General features: G+C 37.2%; 1 protein-coding gene across 2 annotated transcripts in view; it reads right to left on the bottom strand.

The window, feature by feature from the left end:
- Positions 1-468: 468 nt before the first annotated feature.
- Positions 469-24,114, bottom strand: part of usta (uronyl 2-sulfotransferase a) — a 65,934-nt gene continuing 42,288 nt past the window's right edge. The window contains exons 3-8 of one of the 2 annotated variants that reach the window (XM_057353558.1): positions 19,953-20,120; positions 16,088-16,167; positions 15,803-15,956; positions 4,235-4,332; positions 3,758-3,915; positions 469-3,510 (exon numbers count right to left, since the gene is read on the bottom strand). In XM_057353558.1, coding sequence (XP_057209541.1) covers positions 3,191-3,510; positions 3,758-3,915; positions 4,235-4,332; positions 15,803-15,956; positions 16,088-16,167; positions 19,953-20,120 — 978 coding nt within the window. In that variant the 3' untranslated portion in view covers positions 469-3,190. The remainder of the gene's footprint in view (positions 3,511-3,757; positions 3,916-4,234; positions 4,333-15,802; positions 15,957-16,087; positions 16,168-19,952; positions 20,121-24,114) is intronic. The other variant, XM_057353559.1, reaches the window with a different exon arrangement.

Here is a 24,114-nt window from a genome sequence, read left to right as displayed (position 1 = left end):
CATCCATCCCCCGCACATTTGAAAAGCTCGCTACGCCCGTGCATATAGCCAAGGCGCGCGCTATACCTGTCGCCCTGTCATATTCAAAGCCACAAAGTTTACAACTCCAACGTCAATATCCAAAAACAACTTCCGCATTAATGTTTTCACTATGTGTGAACACACTTATACACTTTGAAAATGAAGTACGGCGCTTACCTTTTAGTCCAAGAGGTCTGCATATTTATCCAATGATGCAATATTGGATGGGTTTACGGCAATCACGCCATTGTAAAAAAAGGCGGCAGACGTGTTATCGCGAGATTCAGAGTAGCGTTCTCCAAATTGTACATTTACTTGCTTAAAAAGTATTTATAGTGCAAATACATATGCAACATGCAAATATTTCACATGTGAAACTACAAAAATAATACACATTTCAACACAAACATTAGGAATTAGTACAAACAACAGTTGCTTAAAGGCTTTTTATTTTGAGTTTCCAGTAAAGGTGCGGTTAATTTAAAATGTTAGCTATTTATTCAGTTTTTGTATCTGAAAGAGCCAATGCAGCTGTTTAAATAACCTGCAAGTATCCGATGTTTTAAGTATTTGCCAGCTGTTAGATGCCGAAACACAAAAATATATCTGATCTTTTTCCTGAGAATTGTACATGGAATGCAATCATCAACCGTAATACTGTCCAATAAATTAAACAATATAAAAATCCACCTTGAACACAAAAGTATAGATACATCTGTATATTTTACTGGCAAGTTTAAATGGTAATCTGGGAGAGCTTGTAGGTATAAAAATGTATTTAGTTGCTTTACTGATATATAAATGCACAGGTAGACTGATCTTAAATGGTGGACCAAGCAGCAATAAAACACTTGAAGAACCTTGTGGATTTGTGGTGATCTGTTGAGCATATCAGTCATTTAGACATAAATGGGGTCTTCTTGAGGAACTTCTTAAGAAATTCTTCAAATTTTCACATTTGTGTTAAACCCTTTCTCCTCTCCTCTCTGACAGCATTGAATTGAGCACGCACATTTTCCCCTTATCATCAAAATAATTTATTTGTGTGTTTATTTTTGATGCACTCATCATATACATTTTTAGAACCCTTTTCCCCAAACAGGATAAAGGCACTAAGTAGTCAATATGACTTGTGTGTCATAGTTTCTAAGACTTCAGGTGCCATTCAATATAGCTCTATGTGTAGAAGAAAACTGAATTTGAGTCACAATTATGAAAATCATTCATATGTGACCCTGTCTGTTTTTTACATAAATCATTCTACATAATGTCAAGAACATTCTGTGAAAATATATAATTTATATCTTTAATATTGACTGAGTCAAATTAATGGCTGATCATGAGACTTGAGTCTAGATTTCACAGACAAGGTCACATATATCAATAACTATGAACTGTGCTTTATATGACAAAGAGGTTCATAATTGATTCCCCGTTGGCTTCGACTGGAAAAAGTAACATATTACAACATTACACGAGGGTGACTTAATGACAGACATTTAGGTATTATTTTTTCCTTCGCAGATTATGTACCTAATGGGAAAAATTTGGGGCCCTATTATATGCAGAAGAGAAATACTGACAAGGTACAGAAAATGTTTAACATCCATCTCAAACCTTCAAGTGTGCTTCATTTGACATAAACATCCTGACATTCAGAAGGGTTAAGGTTATTGTACAATATGTTCGAAAGATCCTTCCCAAAAAAATTAGCATTGAGATTGTGGCACAGAGTTGCAGGAGGTTTCTTGATCCAGGGGGAGTGGGCAATGATCGGATCTGATTTGTGGCTTGAGTTAATAGAGGGTATACTATGCACGTGACCTCACTTTCCCACGTGAACACGCCAAAACACACTCCCTTGAGTGGCAAAACACTAAGCAAAATGGCTGCTTACAATATCAGGAAACGCAATTCCGCACAACATTTCAGTGTCCAAGGACACCCGGTTCCTTTGTAAGTCGTAAGGATCACTGTCGAGTCAAACTGTTTTTAATTTCAGCACATAATAGCGTGTTTTAGTTACCGTTTCTTTGTTTCTCCTATTGAAAGCAGCCATTTTGCTGCGTGTTTTGCTGCTTGAAGTCCCCATGAACCAGAGGTTGCGATCGTTTTACTTCTGCATTTTGACGCATTTCTGAGTGAAATGGAATTTCTAATGAGAAAAATAGTGGCCGTGACTTTCGTCTTTCTCTGCGATTTGATTGGATGTACAAAAACAGCTGTTGCATTTAGAAATGGAACTGGCAGCAGACTGACAGTTGAAGGGGAGGAGTTAACGGATGCTCTGCGCAAGCAGTCTAACATATGTCATTTGAGATGGATAGTCATTACAGGAAGGAAGTGCATTTTCAGATTTTAACTAAAGATTTTGAGGGCACACAAATTTTAAAAAGAGAATGACCCACATTGATAAACTATTTACAATAACGCTGCAATATTTAATGAAAAAATAGGCAGTTATTTTTTATTTCACTGGGACTTTAAGGGAGCGTGTCCTGTACTCAAGGGGGCATGTCCCAGCATGTTCACGTGGGAAAGTGACATCAATGCATACTCTCTATTAGGGTGGTTACAGCAAACAGCAGTAATGCAGTGATATCTGGCACTTTTGGAGTTTGGCACTTTCACTCATAAAGGTGTTTGAGGTCCATTGCGCATTCTGTGACTGTATTTGTGTGTGTAAGTGGGACAATGTGTCTTCAGTTCATGTGTGTAGACTGAGATCACCCAGGTTCCATGTATGAGGCCATACTGTACAATAAAATAATTTTCACAAAGGTTTACAGAAATAGTGCCTGGAGTGAAACTGGTTCATACATAGATAACTCTACAGTATACCATAGTTATTTCTTTCAGCAACATCCCTGTAATCCCAATCTCATATCATCTCACCAGGAAATGACCACAACTCTGTAACAGCTTTCTTTGATAAACATATGAACAGTACAAAATTTGCCTTAATTTTCAGTTCCTTAAATATAACTATTCAGACCCTCTTGTGCTCCTCTTGAGAGAGCAGAATGTCTCAGAGGGCCGTCCCGTAGAAAACACGGGAATCACAATTACACACCCAACTGTCCACTGGGAATGTTGGCTCAACCTTCTGATTGGATACAGATATCAAGTTTATGAGATATCTGCCATGCCTTCACATACAAAGCTATGCTCAAGGCTGAACCAACCAAATGTTCCCATCCTCTTCCCCCACTTCCTCTTCTTCCTCCTCTTCCTCCTCCTCCTCCTCCTCCTCCTCTTCCAAAGGTTCATGGGTTCTGAGGGCAAGATCACGAAGAAAGTCAGGTTCATGAGCGGAGGTCTGTGAGGTGGATTTGAGGCCGATCTTTCTCTTGGTGAGATGGAACTGGTCACGAATGAAGTTGTAGAAATCGTACTCGTACTTCATTCTTTGGTAAAGCACCTGCAGGGCCTCGAAACTGGGCATGTGCTTCTTTACAGTTCCTGTAAGATTCCCCATCTTCCAGAATGCTGCAGAGAAGATTATAATGAACCACAGAGAAAGCTATGCAGCTCAGAAAAGCCGAAACATGTCTTGCATGTGATTTAATTTAACAGCAGTTTTCCTCAATTTGATTAGCAAGACAAATGTTACCTTCCAAGAACACATACTATTTTTAATGTACTTCTTTTAATATTTATTTTTTAAAAAGTCAAACTTTTTTATTTAAAACATACATTTCTCAGATATGAACTAAAGGAGTTTGACTGAACACACCTGGACTTTTGTAGATGGTTAGGACATCACTAAAGTAGTGAGGTAGGAGTCTCTCCAACAGAAGCAATACATCCTCCAACTCCTCCAAAATCCCCACGAGGAGAAAGTTCTCCACAACATTTTGTTTGGCCCTCTCCACAGCCCAAACACCTGGTTCTCTGTACCAGACAAAGAAAGACGGCCAATTATTTGACCTCAATGTTTGTTTATCTTTCATGAAGTTGAGTCAAAACGAAATATCCACAAAATACGGAAGCCATATATTTACTTGCTTAATTAAAGAGACGTTTGTAAAAACTGCACATGAAAGGCAAAACTGCTACAATGTGGAAACATTTGTATGGCAATGAAACAGATATTTATATTCTCTATAATGAGCACAAAAAGTGGTACAGATTCATTAACACAAAACAAAGTATACTTTAATGTTTCAGCCATCAGAGACATGAGAAAATAAAGGAAGAAAGGAATATTTACCTGCACTGAGGATGCTGTCCACAAAAGTATGGCACAATGTAGAACAGGCGTGGATTAGAGCATTCTGGGTAGTTCTCCATAATGCAAACATTAATATCCTGCAAAAATAGAGAAATAAGACAAAGAAAATGACTACATTCTAAAAATAATGAGGAAACTGAACAATAAAATTACAACATACACTATATACAGGTACACATACACTATATACTGGTATTAAAAATCTAGTAATAAATCCTAATAAACACTAGGGGGCACCACTTACACAATGTATTAGACATCTTTGCTTTCCTTTAGGAAGTCATAATGTGGCAGCACTGATGGTTATCTTTAATAAGGACTTCTTAACAAAAGCAGTCACTAATCTGGACCCAATACATTAACAATAACAAAGGTTCTGTTCCTGTATTTGAACCAATAGCTGTAATTACACCGGGGAACATTAGATTATGTAAATATTGAGCAATCCACAAGTGTTGAATGACATGACACCTTTTATTATTGGATGAAATAACCCTTTAACTCATATTTTTAAGATCAGTTTTCTTCCATTGAAACACAATGCTTTTAAGAACATTCTTAAATCAAGCTAAGAAAACATGGATATAAGGGTATATGCCAACTCAATGAATGGTGTCAATAAAACAAAACATACCAAACACTGTGACACTCTAAAAATTGTTATGCTGGTAAAGATAGATGTTTATAAGCAAACTCAGAATTATGAACCCCACTGTAGAGAATGAAAAGGAAACTTTACTGGTTTATTTCTTGTTAGCTTATTAAAAGCTAAAGGGTACATGGTCAGGTTGACACGGGTTGGAAGAGGGCAATTTGTCAAGTTAACAGCCACATCTTTAACTCTTGCATAAGAGAGGTTAAACAAAGACCACATATGCCTGAGGCTCCAAACTCCAGGCACTCCATCGCTTTCATGAGCCCCAGGTGGCTGCCTGAGAGCTGGGGGTCTTGGTTAGGCAACATCGGGGTCTACAAGAGAAGGGCCCTCATGCTGGCAGGAACAAAGATATACACTGTTATTTCAGCACTAATCTTTCACACCAGACTAGCCTAGTACGAGCCAACAAATGACAATTATTTTTCTGCCTTTCATTAAGCCCTAATTCAGGAAATGAAATGTCTCTAAAAGTTGACGCATATGCAAGTTGTTATGCAATACATTTCATTTCAGTCTAGAAGATTTTAGAAATCTGCTTGTATTACCTCTGTATCCAGGACATTAAAAGCAGGAATGTTTTTGAATTAGTCCTTTTTTTCTTCCGTTTTGATATTTTTGTTTCTGATCCATTCCTTCAACTAGTTTTGATTTACTTTGGTGGTATTTTGCTTTGCTCAGTTTACTTGAACACTATACAAGCGGCATATATTTACCAGGACATTTTTATAGCCCTCTTCCCAAATTCTGTTCTTTCCTACTCAAAATGAAGTGCTTTCTCTCTCCTTTTATCCCAAAATCACTTGGATAACTCAATATCCCAAGTTAATCCAATTTCAGAATTAATTAGACCTACGTGCCTGGCATTCTGCAACACAGTCAGATCTATTCTCTCATACAAATGTCTTCATTTGTTGACAGTATCAAGCTGAAATTCTGGAAATTTCTTCAAAGGAGTGAAACTCCAGGAGGGTCACTCCTTTCAACAATACCTACTTTGTGTGAATCTAAATAAAGTGTAAAAGCCAAGATCGCATCAATGTTCTTTGATCTGCATCTCTACTTCACAGGGCGACACAGAGAGACACAAACAACGCTAAAGGACATGAACTTTCAATACACAGCCTCCTGTTGGGCTTCTGTTAAGTTTTTAGAGTGTTAAAGGGGAAAGTCAGATGGTCAAAAGTGCAAAGAAACTTAAATATAACAGTCCAACAATTATTCAGCAACCTTGAGAAAAAACATAATCCCTTGAGCCATAATGATCTCTCAAATCTATGCAATAAATTTAAACTTCACAATTAAAAACAGATTTAAGATGCTGAAGAAAGAAGGGAATAAAGTTGTAAATAAGGAATTACATCTAATGTTACAGGAAATAACTTAAGTGGTTCTGGCAAGCGTCCCGAGCAGTTAAACTGGGCACTCTTTACACAATGTCTCTTTCTCCAAGAGGAGACCGCCAAGCTCAGGTGACACACGTAAAAGTATTTGGCCTTGTGCTCTCGGTTCAGTCCCAAGATGACAATTTCACTAAACACCCAGGAACACAGCCATCACAATTTACACTTAAACTACATCCAGATGAACATCATGACCAGAAAGGAGAAGTGAAGAGATGAGAGGAGAAATAGCAAAAGATGAGAAGAAAAGAGAGAGGAGAGGAGTTGAGATGAGAAGAGGAGCAAAAACAAAGACTGAATCTGGATGGGTTCCACTAACAGAGGCAATTTCCTGCCTACACACTCACACTAAACCTTTGAATGTTTTCAGTCATTAGTAAACATGGGCAGTACACTGATCTTACAGCTTTGAAGGCCTGCCAGTATACTTCACATAAAAAACATTGTGGTTTTATCGGTGATGACATAATAGAATAACAAAGATTGCTGCCGTGTGTCCGTACTGTGCGTATATTCATGATGTATCCACCTGGGATGCTTTACAGTATAAACAGTACTGAGTGAGGTCCCAAGTATGCTTTGTGGTTAGTGACCACCTTTCCTGTACTATCTGGTCCAAAACCTCCATTTAAAAAATCAAATTAACATTTTCGTTCGTAAAAAAACAAATCATATGTAGACACTTAAATTTGTCTACAGAAACTACAGTCTTTAGACCAACAGATTATGAGGAACATTCAGTATGTCCAAACATTTGACTTTATTTATTTTACACTCTGTGCGTGTCACACAGACACAAGACTGAGCCAAGCAAAACACACAAACATAAGCTTGTAAACTTTCTGTCAACGGGTGAACAACACTAATTTAACCGTTTCCCTACTCTCTCCATCACTATGGCACAGCCTCTTTTGCACACATTATTAAAGGAACAGTTCACCCAAAAATGAAAATTCTGTCTTCATTTGCTCAGCCTCAAGTTGTTCCAAATCTGTATAAGATATTTGGAGGAATGCTTGTAACCAAACAGTTCTTGGCCACCATCGACTACCATAGTAGGAAAAATGTAATTGTATATTTCTTCGTTCAGTTGAACGAATATTTTGAAGATATTTTGAAGAAAGTAGGAAAGCAAACTTTTGACTACCATTTAAATGGTTCCTACTGTGGTAGTCAATGGTGGCCGAACTGTTTGGTTACAAGCATTCTTCCAAACATCTTTCTCTGTGGTCATCACAACAAAGATATTTATAAAGATTTGGAACAACACGAGGGTGAGTAAATGGTGACAGAATTTTTATTTTTGGGTAAAAATACATAAGGGACAATTTAGCGATACCTGATTGTCCTACAGTGTGAGTTTTGTGAGTGCACATCCATGCCAAAAGGATTTGACGGGACATGTTACGTATTAAAATAATTACATTCACCAACCTAATCAAAAATGTAATTATAACACCACATCAACTAAAAGTTCACTTATAAAAAAGGGCCCTGCAATTACAGACACATAATTAAATCAAGCTGACGGGTATAGTATGAGATCACAAGCCATGATATTCCTAAACTACAGAAAACAGAGACATGGTTACCCATGCCTCCAGGAGCAGAGGATGTTAAACGGAGGTTGTGTTTTATATGGTGAAGGTCTAATGCGATTATATTTACTGTAGTCTCTCATTAAGCCAAGAGAAGCGCTGTTCCCATCAGAACATGTCTGGGAACTGTAGATATGATATTTTGTCTTCTATTATCAGATGGTGTGGGTCTAAAATTACAAATTAGGATTAAAAATCGCTATTTAATCTTTTTATTTGTATGCATTTATAAAGTACAGTTTATGGGCATGTGTGTTCCCTGGGAATCAAACCTATTGAAATTAAAACTTCTCAACAATTATTGATTCTTTGTGGAGGTCTACCTGAAGTTTGGGCCACATAACGTTTATTTATGTTGTTGCCACTAAAACCATCTATAGTAAAATGAGCTGAGATTGAGCTGATGATTTATGTTCAAATGTAAACTTATGAAGCAATTTACTTCAATAAATGTAAATTCAATAAAGTTGTTCAAAACACAGATTACTTTCAATCTTACAACAGGACAGGATGAGTAACCGAGAACATGGCCTGGACTCAATTAACCAGTAAATAAAAAAAGTCCCCGCTAATGTTCAGGTTTAAAATATGTCTGGGAAACTGGCCATTTATGTTTTATGAATAACAGATATGTGCCATAAATCTGTCACAATCCAACTGAACTGATGTAATGATGTAATTTTTAAGACGTGCCAAGTGTTCATGTGTGCTGAATTTAAGGTTGATTTTTTGATTAAACATTAGATGGTAGAGAGACATTGCAAAACACAAGAATGGCTAATCAATTCCTGAACATTCGGCTCGGACTGTAGTGTGGGATTGCTGTGGCCTATGACATCTTACCTCAGAGAGTCTGAAGAAATTTCCAAACATAGAGTCAGATTCGCACAAACACTCACTGTGCAACAACTTTATTCTCAACAGGCAACTACTGGAACTACACAAAGGAAAATATGCCTGATGAACCTCATGCGAATGGTACTTGTCTTACATAACTCCTATATGGGATCAGAATTGTTGCAATATTCTGAATAAATAAACTATGATCCGCAAATAAATATAGAGAGTGTCACAAACATTTTCTAAATCCACATATGCTCAAAAAGTGAACCATAAATATATGTTAGACGTTCCACAAAAAGAAATGGAATTCACAAATAAATACAATGAGATTTGCAAATAAAAAATATTTACAAATTTATTTTAATGGCATTTATTTGTAGATCGCTTTCTGCACATTTGTGGATCGCTTTCTGTGCATTTGTGAATCGCTGCACGCATTTGTGGATCAGTGCACGCATTTGTGGATCAGTGCACGCATTTGTGGATGGCTCTCTGTGCATTTGTGGATTTTGAAACATTTCTAACGTCAAGACGTGCACACAATCCACAAATAGGTGGACTCCGCCCACTATCTACGCAAGCCAATCGGGTAACTTCCGCTTTCGTTGTCCAATAGGGCACGTTCTAACTTCAGCCAATCACGTTTTGCTCTGCACTAAGATTCAGGGAGCTAACATGGCGGCTAGTGGCGGTCTAAAATGCGTGATATACTAAGAAATGTGAATGGCCTCTTCTTTATACTACTCAGTAATGATTGTTTGTGTTTATATGCATTGTCCGTATGTTAGTAACAAACGACTGAAATGTTTATGACTTGATAACAGCGTGCACGGACTGGGGTGGACAATCCCGGTGACTGGGGACTGATTTGGTCTGCTGCAAGCCAGCCGTTTTATTGTCTTTATGTACCAAAGTGATAAATTCCGATTTTGGCATTCGATAAAATATAATCTGTTTCCCCGATACTGCATGGGTAAGCAGCTAGTTCGCGCCGCACACTCAGCGTGGCGTGGAGTTTCAAGGTGCGCAGCGTTTGCATTGCAATGCGCACTGCAGCTGTCGGTGTAGGCTACTACCAGTATAACGATGGCAGAATTAACGTGGGGGAAATCATCAGCACTGTGAATTTCTATGTCATTCATAATTCAAAATAAAACGTAATTTAATCAGTCATCTCTGTTTATCCCATTCCTGAATGATCTCTGCTGCTGTGGCTAAACTGTTCTGTATAGGCTACTGTCTAACTCTTTGCCATGACAAAAATGATCACTGTAAGAAACACTACCCATAACATTAACAATAGTAAGCGTTGTCTTTATAGTGGTAGCAGCGTAAGTAGGCTATATTGCAAGATGACCATGTGGGACAATTCTGTCCACAATTCCCCACATAGAAATACTGTAGTAGTATAATACATTTACTATCATATGAACAGCTCACATAAAGTTTCCCATAATAACGCAAAGAACATACATCAGAATCAGAAGGAGCTTTATTGCCCAAATGTGCTCTATGCACGAGGAATTTGTCTTAGTGAGAGAAGCTGCCAGTGCACATAGTTGAAAGTGACAAGACACAGGTAACAAAATATATAAAAATAAATATGTAATAGACAATACACATATGAAAAAAAACAATATATGTCAAAAGAGCAGCGGATGCTATATTGTATGCATGTGCTACATATATACAAGTTATAAGGTGCTTTATACAAATTGTGTAAGGGAATGGGATAGCTGTATGATATATTAAATCAGTAACATATGTATAATAAATAAATATGAGTATAAGTGAGTAGTTTAGTATTGCACATATTTATTGAACAGTGTGGAGAACATAACTGTTCAACTGTTCATGGGGTAGATGGCCTGAGGGAAGAAACTTTATTTGGCTGTTTTGGTGCTCAGTGCTCTGTAGCGCCGACCAGACGGCAGCAGTTCAAAGAGAAAGTGTGCTGGGTGTGAGGGGTCCAGAGAGATTTTGCGAGCCCTTTTACTCGCTCACTCTGGAAGAGTACAGTTCTTGCAGTGGGAAGGGTAGTACCAGTGATTCGCTCAACAGTCCGAAATATCCGCTGTACTCTTCGGAGGTCTCGAGTGTTTGTATGTGTCCCGAGCATGTAAACTGAAATTGAGAGAGAATATGTCGCCTCTAAATGCAGCAAGTTTTAAATAACTTCATCGATCAACACAAAGTTACAATGGTAGAGAACTTTAATAAACTTGATCGCTTAGCAACCTTTAAAACAAGTCTTGTATGTCTCTTGATGTACATGATGTGGAGGAGCGATTTTTTATTAACAGACTGATTTGACCCTACCTGAGCATGCTTGTTTTTTCTAAACAAAAACATGTAAAACAAAATAATTGCCTTTTGTATTGCAGTTAAAGTAGTAAAAACAGGCTACTGACAATTTTTTTTAATTAAAACTGCGCATCGTTCTGTTATAATTTTTATTGAGGTTCTGTAAATTTGCACCAACAAGCCCAAACAATTTGCTTTTGTTTTCATATATTCATATTTTTCTTATATTTAACTTCAGCTGGTTGAGCTATACCTTGGTTCTTGAGTCTCATTCTTCAGTGTTCTGCATTTACCAATAAATAGACTACATAAAAAGTACTTATTTTGGTTTAAATTGATATCTTTATCATTTAAAAACCAACAATGTATGCTATATACAGTAATAACCCCATTTAGGAGCTTTTTTAGGCCTATTTGGCACTAAATATAGAAGGAATGCGGTTATAATATAGCAAACTGCGCTACTGAACTATAAAAAAGCCAATATCACCGCAAGGAAAATTCCTTCACCGTGGCAGTGCTACGTTCCCGACTACATTACAGTACATTACACGTCACATGTCTTTAGGATGTGTGTGAACGCACGCACAGGTTCCAGAAAATCACTGGCAGTGTGAACCAAAATCAACAGATCCTGTCATCCCGGGACACATCTTCCGCATATTTTCCGGGATCTCTGTATGAAAAGGGCTTTACTGAAATGCCATGTAATATCCAGTGCCATTTGTGCATTTGTATGGAGAACCCATTAATTTGTACATTTAGCTTCAATTCATTTTTATTTGGCAATTTTGTATTTTGCTTCATACTTTTTTCATCGAAGAGAAAAGTTGTGTTGCCTCCCTTGCGTTCTTATTGCCCCCGTTGTTTTTTATTTGCCAATAAATAAATGAAATAAACTGTCCTATGTGTCATTTAAAAGGCAGCAATATATACATAATTATAACCCAACAATATTGATTTATTTAGCACCAGGAAAAATGGAGACATATATCGTATAACACGCTATATAAGAGCACTGCCACAGCCCTTATTATTAACTACAGTAAATTGATTATCTGCAGTTGTATACCAATATTTACTATGGTAAGGTTCGAAAACACAAATTTTACTAGGCCTACATCGTTTACTTTTGGGGTTGCTGTGTGAATTTGAGAATGCATATAAACACAAACAATCATTACTGAGTAGTATAAAGAAGAGGCCATTCGCATTTCTTAGTATATCACGCATTTTAGACTGCCACTAGCCGCCATGTTAGCTCCCTGAATCTTAGTGCAGAGCAAAACGTGATTGGCTGAAGTTAGAACGTTCCCTATTGGACAACGAAAGCGGAAGTTACCCGATTGGCTTGCGTAGATAGTGGGCGGAGTCCACCTATTTGTGGATTGTGTGCACGTCTTGACGTTAGAAATGTTTCAAAATCCACAAATGCACAGAGAGCCATCCACAAATGCGTGCACTGATCCACAAATGCACAGAAAGCGATCCACAAATGTGCAGAAAGTGATCCACAAATGTGCAGAAAGCGATCCACATATGTGCAGAAAGCGATCTACAAATAAATGCCATTAAAATAAATTTGTAAATATTTTTTATTTGCAAATCTCATTGTATTTATTTGTGAATTCCATTTCTTTTTGTGGAACGTCTAACATATATTTATGGTTCGCTTTTTGAGCATATGTGGATTTAGAAAATGTTTGTGAAACTCTCTATATTTATTTGCGGATCATAGTTTATTTATTCAGAATATTGCAACAATTCTGATCCCATACTCCTAAGCCTTACAATCACGCCTCCACAACACTGTTAACATTAGCAGACAGATCTTTATGTTAGGACCTGTAAAGACTGAGAGCTCACATCACTGATGACTGACTCAAATATCCCAGAATGCTCAGAAACTCAGGAAACTATGAACTAGGGATGCACCGATACCATTTTTTAAAGACCGAGTACGAGTACCGATATTTTTCTTCTGGTACTCGCCGATACCGATACCTATAACTGATGTCTGTATAATGTACAATAATGTTAATAAACCAATATCTTACTGGTACATTTTCTTTTTTTCTTTTGTTTTTAGGTCTACTTAAATTTAAGTACTATTTTTTAATCAAGTTCTATTTTTTATGATAAGCAGCACAATTTTACTAGCACATTTACTTCAGTTTACTAAAGTAAACAATATACTCTGTGGTCAAATTATAAAAAATTTAAGGGGGGTGGTATGGTAAAATGTGAGTGTATTATAACTTGTTCAAGTCAACCGGACTTTTATTTTGACGGGACGCCGCAAAGAGCTTTTGTTTAAGTTAACCTGACTTTTATTTTGACGGATCGCTGCTAGTGGTGTTTGTTATGTGTTCGTGTATGGCGTTATTATAATGACAAATGTCGCGAGCGCATTTTTACAAGGCGAGAGCGCATTCTTGTCATACGAGCGCGCGAATCTCTCCGCTCGCACGCCGATTTCCTTTGCTCGTGGACAAAACTGGACGCGCGCTTTCAACTATACGCTGCTCTCTTATGAATTTTCTCTCCTCTCGCTCAGTGAGCGTGTGCGCACTCAAAATGCGTGCCGTGCGTCCACGAATCCTTCGGTACTCTTGCTCTCGAGAGGTCCTCCTGCGTGTTCCAGGCATTATAGGCTGTCAAAAGTAGTCAACCAATCAGGGATAGGCTTCCACGGCGGGCCAATGAAAACGCGACCTCTTACATGGCATCTTATTGGTTGAAAGTGACTCGACGTTTTCAACGAAGCAAGATGGATCCACCACGTTCTCAGGTAACAATATTAATATATTTGATGCAACATTATTAGTCAAATGTGTATTAGAAATGAACAGGGGCATTAGGATGCTTTGTAGGCTACATATAAACGTCAGTTTAACTACCATGTTATTCAGACAAAACAGGCCAACACCCTCAAGTTCATGTGGTCCTCATGCATGTCCTACACTAAACATAGTATTGTCAAAATAGTACTAAATTGATTACCGAACAATTTAGATTGGTGTCTTAAGTTAGCTTTATTCTAAAATAATATTTACTACAAGTAACGGTACATATCAAAACAATAATAGCACTGGAGCATTTGGAAAATCATATAATATTCTATACCTATTTGGTTATGCATTTAATGCGTTTGCAGACAGACACTGTAAGTGTTCTGCATTCAGTGTTCCAGAAGTTCAGGGCATAAAACTGAACTTCTATGCAATATACCAAACGCTCCCTTACCGTTCATTTATAATATACATTTGATTAATAATGTTGCATCAAATATATTAAAATTGTTACCTGAGAACGTGGTGGATCCAGAGGCGTATTAAGACCTCATGGTGCCCCCCATCCACCCACCTACCCACACGCAAGAATCCACTCATTAAAAGATTTTATAAGAATCCACTCATTAAAAGGTTTATATATTAAAAGATTTTATAAGAATGAAACTCAGCAATTTACAATGTACTATTTTACAAGAATTACACATTAACATGACACTTTTGTAGAAAAGAACACGAAAAACAACTCTTTTCATCAAGCATTTTTAACAATTAGGCCTACTGTAGTTAAGAGGTCGCATTTTCATTGGCCCGACGTGGAAGCCTCTCCCTGATTGGTTGACTACTTTTGACAGCCTATGATGCCTGGAACACGCAGGAGGACCTCTCGAGAGCAAGAGTACCAAAGGATTCGTGGACGCACGGAACGCATTTTGAGTGCGCACACGCTCACTGAGCGAGAGGAGAGAAAATTCATAAGAGAGCAGCGTATAGTTGAAAGCGCGCGTCCAGTTTTGTCCACGAGCAAAGGAAATCGGCGTGCGAGCGGAGAGATTCGCGCGCTCGTATGACAAGACTGCGCTCTCGCCTTGTAATAATGCGCTCGCGACATTTGTCATTATAATAACGCCATATTCGTGTCCTCGTGCAGTGAAACGCTGGCGCTGAAAGCTCCACAAGCACAATTCGTTCAGTACACGCAACCGCACCCCTCTTTCACACACGGTAACGCAAAACAAGCAGAAAACATATTTAAACAGTATCTGAATATTTCGTTAACTGTTATGTTAGCTGTGCAGCGCTAATTTCTTGTTAGGAAATGCCTGGATTTCTCGATTCCGTCCGCGTTTCCCACATTGCGGAAATCATAGGGCTCTATGTATGTCACGTGAGGTATCGGTCTTTGGTATCGGTGTGTCATTACGAGTACGAGTACATGAGCTTGGTATAGGGCCGATACCTCGGTGCATCCCTACTATGAACTCAGAAAAAACTATACAAGAAATAAAGCCACATTTGTGGAGCAAAAGTCATAATTTACTTCAATTATATTGATGTTTTTACATATTAAATGCTGAAATGGTTTTATTATTTTCCTCTTTGCTCAGATTGTCATAGTTTTAAAATGTAACTATTATTATTATTATTATTATTATAGATTTTCCAATTTTAAGATTGAATGTCTAATGTAAGTTAATATATTAGATTACATTTGAATTTTAGCACAAATAAATGATGAAGGCTTTATAAAAGTTTCCAAGCCAGGTTTAATTTAACTTTCCTATAACAAAAGATGAAATATGTAAATTATAAATAAATAAAAACCAACCCCTTTATATACTGTAAATGTGACGCCATTTGAAAGAACACACAATAACTAAAATGTCAGCAAGTGATAAAGTGGGAGTTTAAAACAGAGTGGCAAACAAAGAGATAAAAATAGGACCACTGACCAGATATCGCTCATCATCTTTCATCTGGGGCGTACGGATCAAATGATTCTGCTCTCCTCTCCAGTCCCCAAAACGTCGGAAAAAGTAATTGGAAAGGAAACGGTTAATGGGATCCCTGATGATGTTTATATATACAGGCTGATCTATCCTGAACCTGAAAAAAAACAAGAGAGAAAGAGGGTGAGCACTACGTCTGTCATTCATTTAATCCCAAACAAAGAATGGCTGGGTTTAAGATCGGACCTGATCAAATAAATTCAGATAAATAATTCCTGATTTGCTTACCTTGTGAAATTGAGAAAGTGAACGTGTCTCGTGTACAGAAAAGGCTGAGGAATGGTGCTGATGTTCCTCATTAAATCCACCTGGCAAACAATCAATACACAAACAAACAGAGATCAAAACACACATTAGAGAGAATCGAACCAGCATTAAAGCAATCAGATCATGTGTACTGCACTTCTTCAGCAGTCCACCATTCCTTACATGGGTGTTGTTGGTACAGTGAAAAGTTATGTCATGACTTGATTTCAACTTATGAGGTCGACTTCTCATTACTGTAATGTCTCTTAATGAGGGACAGCTGGGACCACAGTCAACTTTGATAGAGCCCATGTGCCCCCAAACATAAAGTACATGTATGCTACAGTTCCATACACATACCCTGGCATAAGCTGATTTATAACTCTATTCATAACAGACCACCATATGGGTGGATGGTGATGTTGGCCTAGTGGTGATTTTTGACCCAACCTTAAAGAAAAACTCAAAATAACCAATAAATATACTTATTTTTTGTGCTTTTTTTCTAAAACAAACTACAGTTTTATCAGTAGGTGTGTTCCCAGGGAATTGAGTAACAGGATTACAATTGGTATAACCCACTGAACAACAGGTCTATTCCTCACGTCGTTTCTATTTGCATTAAATTGAATTAAATATACGCCCATATGTCTATAGGTTCCAGAAGTTTCAATTACAAACACGCCACCTTTTAAACCATGATTTTATACCAAATCATAACTGCATTTAACATCTTTTCATCCTAATCCTCTGGACTTCAAGTTGGCTCCAAAAGCTCTTGTTACACATCTTTTATCAAATACTAAATCAGAGCCAAAACACACAAACTAAGTGCCCACAAGGACTGTGGTTATGACATCACCTTAATGAGATCATTTCCTGTGCTGTACAGTTTGTTATGGGCACAGATGGCCTGCACTGTACCACTAAAGTAATGATATAAGAGGTGTTGGTGGGACCACATCACAAGTAACACTTCAGGTTGTGTGCTTATGTGGGTGAGAAGTTGGTGGTTTGGTGCACTGAAGCCAATTAAAAAATATACAGATGAAGGAAAACATGAGAGTCAATGCATCATTTATGTAACTGAGCACATTGTAGGTCTTTGATTTATGTACCTCAAATACATTTAGAGGTTTAAACTACTACCGTCTGAAAGGTTTAATGTAACCTAATGACTTAAAAGTCATTCATTTCTGATGAGAGCTTGCAAACTTTGGGACATGAGTGACATGAGAGGTAGAGATTTCTAGTGAGGCAACCTAGTAAGAAAAGTCTGCCTTGACCTCTCTAGCTCACTGAGAAAACCTTCCAAGACTTGTTCTGGACCATCACATCATGACGTGAACATTATGATAATTGAATGGAAAGACGATTAAGGGCTCTTTAAAACACACTCTATGAGAGTTTTATGATCTTATCTTGTAGAGAAATTTGCATTTAAGAGAGTCAGCAGACGCTTCAGCCTTCTACGAATACTGCAGGTAATAAGTCATAATCACAGCTGTCAGCCAGAGAAAACAAAGACTGCAGACACGCTTAACATACAAAGAGAAAGTTACATTAAATAACAGTATACCGAGCCAACGGGGTAATGAGCAATTCCCCAAACAAGGCGAGAATAAACCACTAAATGGCTTATTAAATGATTTAGCTTTGCCTGTGTGTCAATAATCCCATGTAAACAAAATGTTAAGCTCTTGTTTATTGGGTAATTTAAAATTTAACAAGCTTTACTAGCCGTACAAAGAGTTCACAGAGCCAAAGCATTAATAACAAAGTATGCATGTAACAAGTCAAACGGTTGGACACGTCTAGCTATTCTTTATTACTCTGTCAGGGTTTGTGATCAGAACCCAAGCGCAGACAGTGATAGGGTAAACAGATAACACTTTATTATATAAACATAAAACAAAACCCACGAGGGGGTAAAACCAGAGACAGTAAACTAAGACTTGACAGAGATAACAAGACACTACACTACACTGGCTACGAATTAACACTTGACTAATACTGTACACTGACTAGACTAGACTAGACTATTCCACAAAAACAGGAATGAGGTTGTAGACCCAATAAGGTCACAAGATACCAAGGCATACATGTACCTCAAAGTACACATCAATACAAAATAATCCGCACAAGACAAAAGACAGGGCATTATATAGGGATCAAATCAGGAAGGGAACAGGTGAGGGGCATGAAACCATAACAAGATAATTAACGAGGTAACGAGAGGGCGGGGACATAGACAAGACATGCCGAAACCAGCGATGCCTATGCGCTTCCACACAGAACACGTGGTACTGTTATGATCCTGCCACAGGACTAGAAAAGTTCGACAAGACGAGGCAGAACCATGACATACTCTCTCTTATCAAATCTACCACACAATATTACTTGTTTGACCAACTTTAAACAAATTAAAAACATCTAGTTTTACGTTCTTTAAACTAGCCATCTTTATACAAGCGACATAAACGATCCACTGAATCTGCCATTACATCCCATGTGATGTGTCGACCTCTAAATTTTGCACACATTATAATGCTTAATGCATTATAAACATGCATATTTACAGCAGATATTCAATTGGTTTACATCAGATATTTAAGATAAATATTTATCTATATATATGGTAAAATGTACAGTATGTCTACATACACATATTAAGGGATAAAATAAATTTGACCCAAAAGGGATAGGGATCAAAAATAATTTTACCCAAAAATAAAATTAATTATTTTTAATAAAAATAAATAGAATCATTTACTCACCCTCAAGTTGTTCCAAACCTATATACATTACTTTGTTCTGCTGAACACAAAGAAAGATATTTTGAAGAATGTTAGCAATGTTCAGTTCTGGGACACCATTGACTACGGTAGGAACAATTAAAATTGTTGTCAAAGGTGCCCCAGAACTGTTTGCATTCCTAAATTCTTCAAAATATCAAATTTTGTGTTCAACAGAACAATATAAATGTACAATTTTTTTTTTCTACTATGGTAGTGCCTGATGTCCTAGAACTGAAAATGGCTAACATTCTTCCAAATATCTTCCTTTGTGTTCAACAGAACCAAGAAATTTATACAGACCTAGAACAACCCGAGGGTGAGTAAATGGTGACAATTTTCATTTTTGGGTGAACTGTCCCTTTAATTATTTCTGAAAACACACTTACTTTGTCTTTCTTTCATCATCTGTTTTCCACTCTTAACTTTCTTTGACACATACATTGAACAGTTAGTCTTTTTTGCTTAAGTAAGGGCAATGAAACCCACATGTGTTTTGAGTTTCCGACCCCTATAAACACACATTTAATATTAGCTTCGAGTATTTGCACCAGACCGACCTACTCACCAAATGTTATGCGTATCACTTGCATATAAAACTGTTTCTTCTCGGGTCATGAAAGTTAGATTGTCGAGACAGAACTGCAAGTGCTCTCACATTATGAACACTCACTTTCCCTACTCTTAATTCCTCCCATGTCTCTCTTTATTTTATGTTCAATAAATGTGCACAAGTGTTATTTTAGCAAACATTTATTTTAGTGTTCATAGGATAACTCGAGCTGTGTGGAGGTGTGGCAGCTTGTCTCTGCCCAAGAGGAATGACAGAATGTTTTCTTTTCCTTTCTGCAAAGGAAGAAAGTGTGCAGTTTTCTCCACAATGAATACTATTCGGATGTGTTTCATTGCCGTTGGCATCCAGCAAGCACTTCCCTTGGCAAACAGCTTCACCTAATCACATCAACAAATTTACATCTTTGTATGCTTTTCATTTTAGCGTGCTATACACAACTTTTTTGCAAGGGCATTAGTTTACTCAGACACACACTCACCCATCCACTGACCTGCTCATGCTTTGTGAGTCTGGTTTTGTTATGAATGTCAGAAGAGACAAGGTTAAACTGGTGCTTTTCTGCTAGAATCCTCAGCAGTAGAACCACTGTCCGACTTCCACACTTTCCCACCCTGTTATAGATCACCTGACTTGGAAATGGCAGCACCTAGACACACAGAGAAATATATTTAAGTAAGGAAAGAATAAATGAAGGAAAGTAATATTATATTCTATGTCTAAAGGGACAATCCATATGTCATAAACCGGGTGTTTGATGTCTCGCTCGAGAACACAATGGTGATAGTTCATAAAGGTGTGTACATACATCTATTTTCAAGCCTCGCTCTTTGTTTACAGCCACACCACTCAATGAGTCTTTAGGAATGACTTAAGAGGAAATTTGCGAATTCCTGGATGAATATTCAGTGTGGAAGGAGGAATGGAACACCCTGCAGGATGAAGCTGGAGTTTGGAGAGCTGCCCTGCCTCTTGTATGTATATGAAAAGTGGAAAGTGTGTTTGTGTTTATGCACTCAGACAAAAATCTGCACGCACAAGCATTAAGAGACAATTTCAAATTTATTTTCAGTTTTTCTAAATTTACCATTGTATGTGTTTAGTTAAAATTATAATTTATTATATTTATAACTACTAACAACATTTCTCCCAAATTTCAAATAAAAATATTGTTTATTTGCATTTATTTGCAGAAAAAGAAGAAAAAAAAAACAGGTAAAAAAATAATTAAAATCAACAAACATACTGATTTAATACAAATTTTGAATCTTTAAAATATTTCTGCGGCTATATATATATACATATATATTAATATTACTAAAATATTAAAATGTTTACATATTTCACATAATCTCAACTGAATGGTTAAACAAACATTTAGCAGAGCTGTAATATAGGCAATGAATGGTTACTTTTGCGGGTATTTATTTACTTTTTGGTTAGTTTTGATGACTTATTATATTATAAAATTAGACATATATATATATATATATATATACTGTATATGGAATATATGGAAAATTGTAACGAAGAATGAGTAGGCATCCATACATTTTGTTTTTGGCATTGTACGCTGTGTAAATTGACAATATGATTTGTGAGATCACTGAAGACAGATTTAGCATTATAGGGCTTCTGCCAACACTCACTATCACATTTATTAGAGACTGTAAATATCCTCCCTTGGTATTACCTAAACAAGGCACCCTATCATGTCCTCCCATTGCTTTTCATTATTCTATCTCACTGTCTGATGTTCATAATGTAGCACTGTGCTCTGTCTTAAAATAACAAATACTGTTCAAGTTTACAGAGAATGCCCTCTTTTCACCTCCCTCCCCCCCAGACACACACACATAAGAGGCCTTGTCTTAGCCCAGCTGCCTTCCTAATTCTTACTCGACGGTTTTTCCTTAATCACAGTTCATTTCTCTCCGTCTCCATTCCTCCCGTCCCGTCTCATGCTCATCTTCCAATTGAGTAAGATGAATATAATCACACTTTTATATTTCAACAGTTTTTCCTCAAACATCTGACACCTCATCACTACACCATGAGGAAATGGCTGTCTGTATGTGTTTCATTTTTCTATTATGCAATATACTGTAATAGTATTAGAGTAGCTATGAGTACAGTACATGTGGCAAAACTATCACAGTTCTGACGTAGTGGTATTTTGAAGTTTATTAGTTTGTGTGTGTTTACATGTGCATGTAGTTGTTATCCAAGCCTGCGTGAAGTGCATTTTTGTCCAATCTGTGAACTTCTGTTGAGTTTGTGTGTTTATAGAGCCCAAGCTTGTTTTTTTCACAGCTGGGAGATGTTTAAACTGCTTGTTATCATTGCTTCTAACTATGAGAAGGGAGTCCTAGCTACCAAAGACTGAGACTTCCAGGCAGTACAGAGCTACACTAAATATTATTACCTAGGAAAGTCGTCTAGGGAGGTCCTGCCAGAATAATGTTATATTTATATATATGGACACATTAAACTGGACTTCATTATGTTACTTTCCCATTCAGGAAGTCATATTTTCCAAATGTTTTACTTTGGGCTGTAAAACTCAGATCTACTGTATAACCTATACAATCTAAGTGCTGAGTGTATTAATGTACATGGTTGTGTAGAATAAGGTCTGGGTGTATTTTTATGTTATAGTATTTGTACCCACATTCTTCTGTATATGTAGACTGTTACAGTACGTTACTGTATGTCTGTTAAGTGTGCGTATGTGTGTTATGTGTCATGCAAGTGTCTACGCCCAAACATCTTTAAAAAATGTGTGATATCGCTTTGGATAAAAACGTCTGCATGACTGCATTAAACTGTACACGTATAAAGGTTTGGATAAAAATTGCTTTAGTCAATTCATATGTACAAAACTTCTCACGTATTTAGAGGATCTTGACAAAGTTTGATGTAAGATTTTATATCAAGAGGTACATGAATGCTTCTCAATTGAACCAGGCACAATAAAACACAGTTTGTCTTTTATCAGATCTAATCAACCTTAAAACACTGAAATCCAACCCTGATCTGTTTGGGTCTTTTGAATATCCTTCTTCTTCTTCATGTCTTCTTGTGTCTTGGACAGCTGCTCACACAATCTCATCTTTGTCTCTATTTGAGGCTCAGGGTCAAAGCGCTTCAGTCTTACACAGATCAGTGAAGAACACCCCTAGCATCTCCTCTTTCTCATAATCCATTTTGCACTGGGTCCTCATTCTCACAAGATTTTTTAATTATATACTGTATATATTATATATAATTGTATAATTGTTAGAAGCTTGTGTTTTATGTTCACGATATCGCTGCTGTCCTACTGAAACCTCGTAACTCCATATTTTGTGATTTAAATTTTGCCATAAATCATTATTGTTAGTCACCCTTTATGTTTGTCACTGGGTTTTGCAAATATCTAACCAATAAAAGTATTAAAAAGTGCTTGTCAACTTTGACAGCACAGTATATAATCATTTTAAAAAGTGTTTTTTTCGTTTCCTGAAAAACAGCAAATTTAGACATACTGTACAAGGTTTCAGAAGGACAGCGACAATATATTGAAAAATGAGCGACGCCTGGTTGTTCCATCCCAGCGAGGCACCAAATCGCTTGCAAAAAGCTTTACTCTTTTGGTTCCCCTGTGGTGGAATGAACTGCCAGCCTCCACCCGGACTGCAGCATCCTTCACAACTTTCAAAAAACAGTTCAAAACATTCCTGTTCCGCATTTATCTGACTAACTAGACAATAACTGTCTATGTCTTGTGTCTAAAAAAAAAAATCTTGTTGTTCATTCTCTCCCTTGATTATACTCCTCCTAGTAGCATGGCCTTGTAAACTAACGGTACTGTTTAGCGTGTTGACAAAATGTTTACATGCTCTTCTACTTGTAAATCGCTATGGATTAAAGCGTCTGCCAAATGAATAAACATAATGTAAATGGATGAAAACTAACTAACTCAGTTTTACAGGGCCAATTTCACTACTGTACAGTTAGTAGCTAACTGTTTTGAGTAGCAAGATGGCTTCAAATCGCAATTAGGGCGAAAGGTTAACATTGAATGATGGAGATAATTTAAAACCAAACCATGCCCCCCCTTCCGGTCCACTGGACCTCACCAAGGGGCCTGGACTAAAATACAGTCATGAGGACCAGAATTCCTAACTACAGTTCCAAATGCAACCAATGAATCATTCCAGCATGCCCAAGTCTTTGAATCATTTGATCTTTGCTCATACCTGAGATACACAAAGTAAAGAGATGGAAACTAGCAAATGCAGGGTAAAAATGTGACGACAACAATCATCTGCTAGTTATTTTTAAATCATTAAACAGAATATAACAGTGACACTGTTAAAAATCCTTTTAAACAGTGACGAAATCTGCAGGGTATTCAAACCAAGTACATTCTGTCTCACATATGTAGCAACAAGTGCATGTTTGCACTTTGGGTCTTCCATTTTAGGCATAATCTGTTCCATAACATTAGGGTTGGGAATCGAAAATCAATTCCAATTTGGAATCGGAATCGAAAGGCTAGGAATCGGATCGGAATCGAAAGGAATAGGAATCGGATACTTGAGATTAAAATTTGAATTCCTCTTATCAATTCCTGTGTGCATATTTTCAGAAAAGTACAT

The sequence above is a fragment of the Triplophysa rosa genome, linkage group LG15, assembly GCF_024868665.1.
Source record: "Triplophysa rosa linkage group LG15, Trosa_1v2, whole genome shotgun sequence".
Lineage (NCBI taxonomy): Eukaryota > Metazoa > Chordata > Actinopteri > Cypriniformes > Nemacheilidae > Triplophysa > Triplophysa rosa.
The sequence above is the reverse complement of the archived record's forward strand: the minus strand, read 5'-3'. Positions and strand labels throughout refer to the sequence as shown.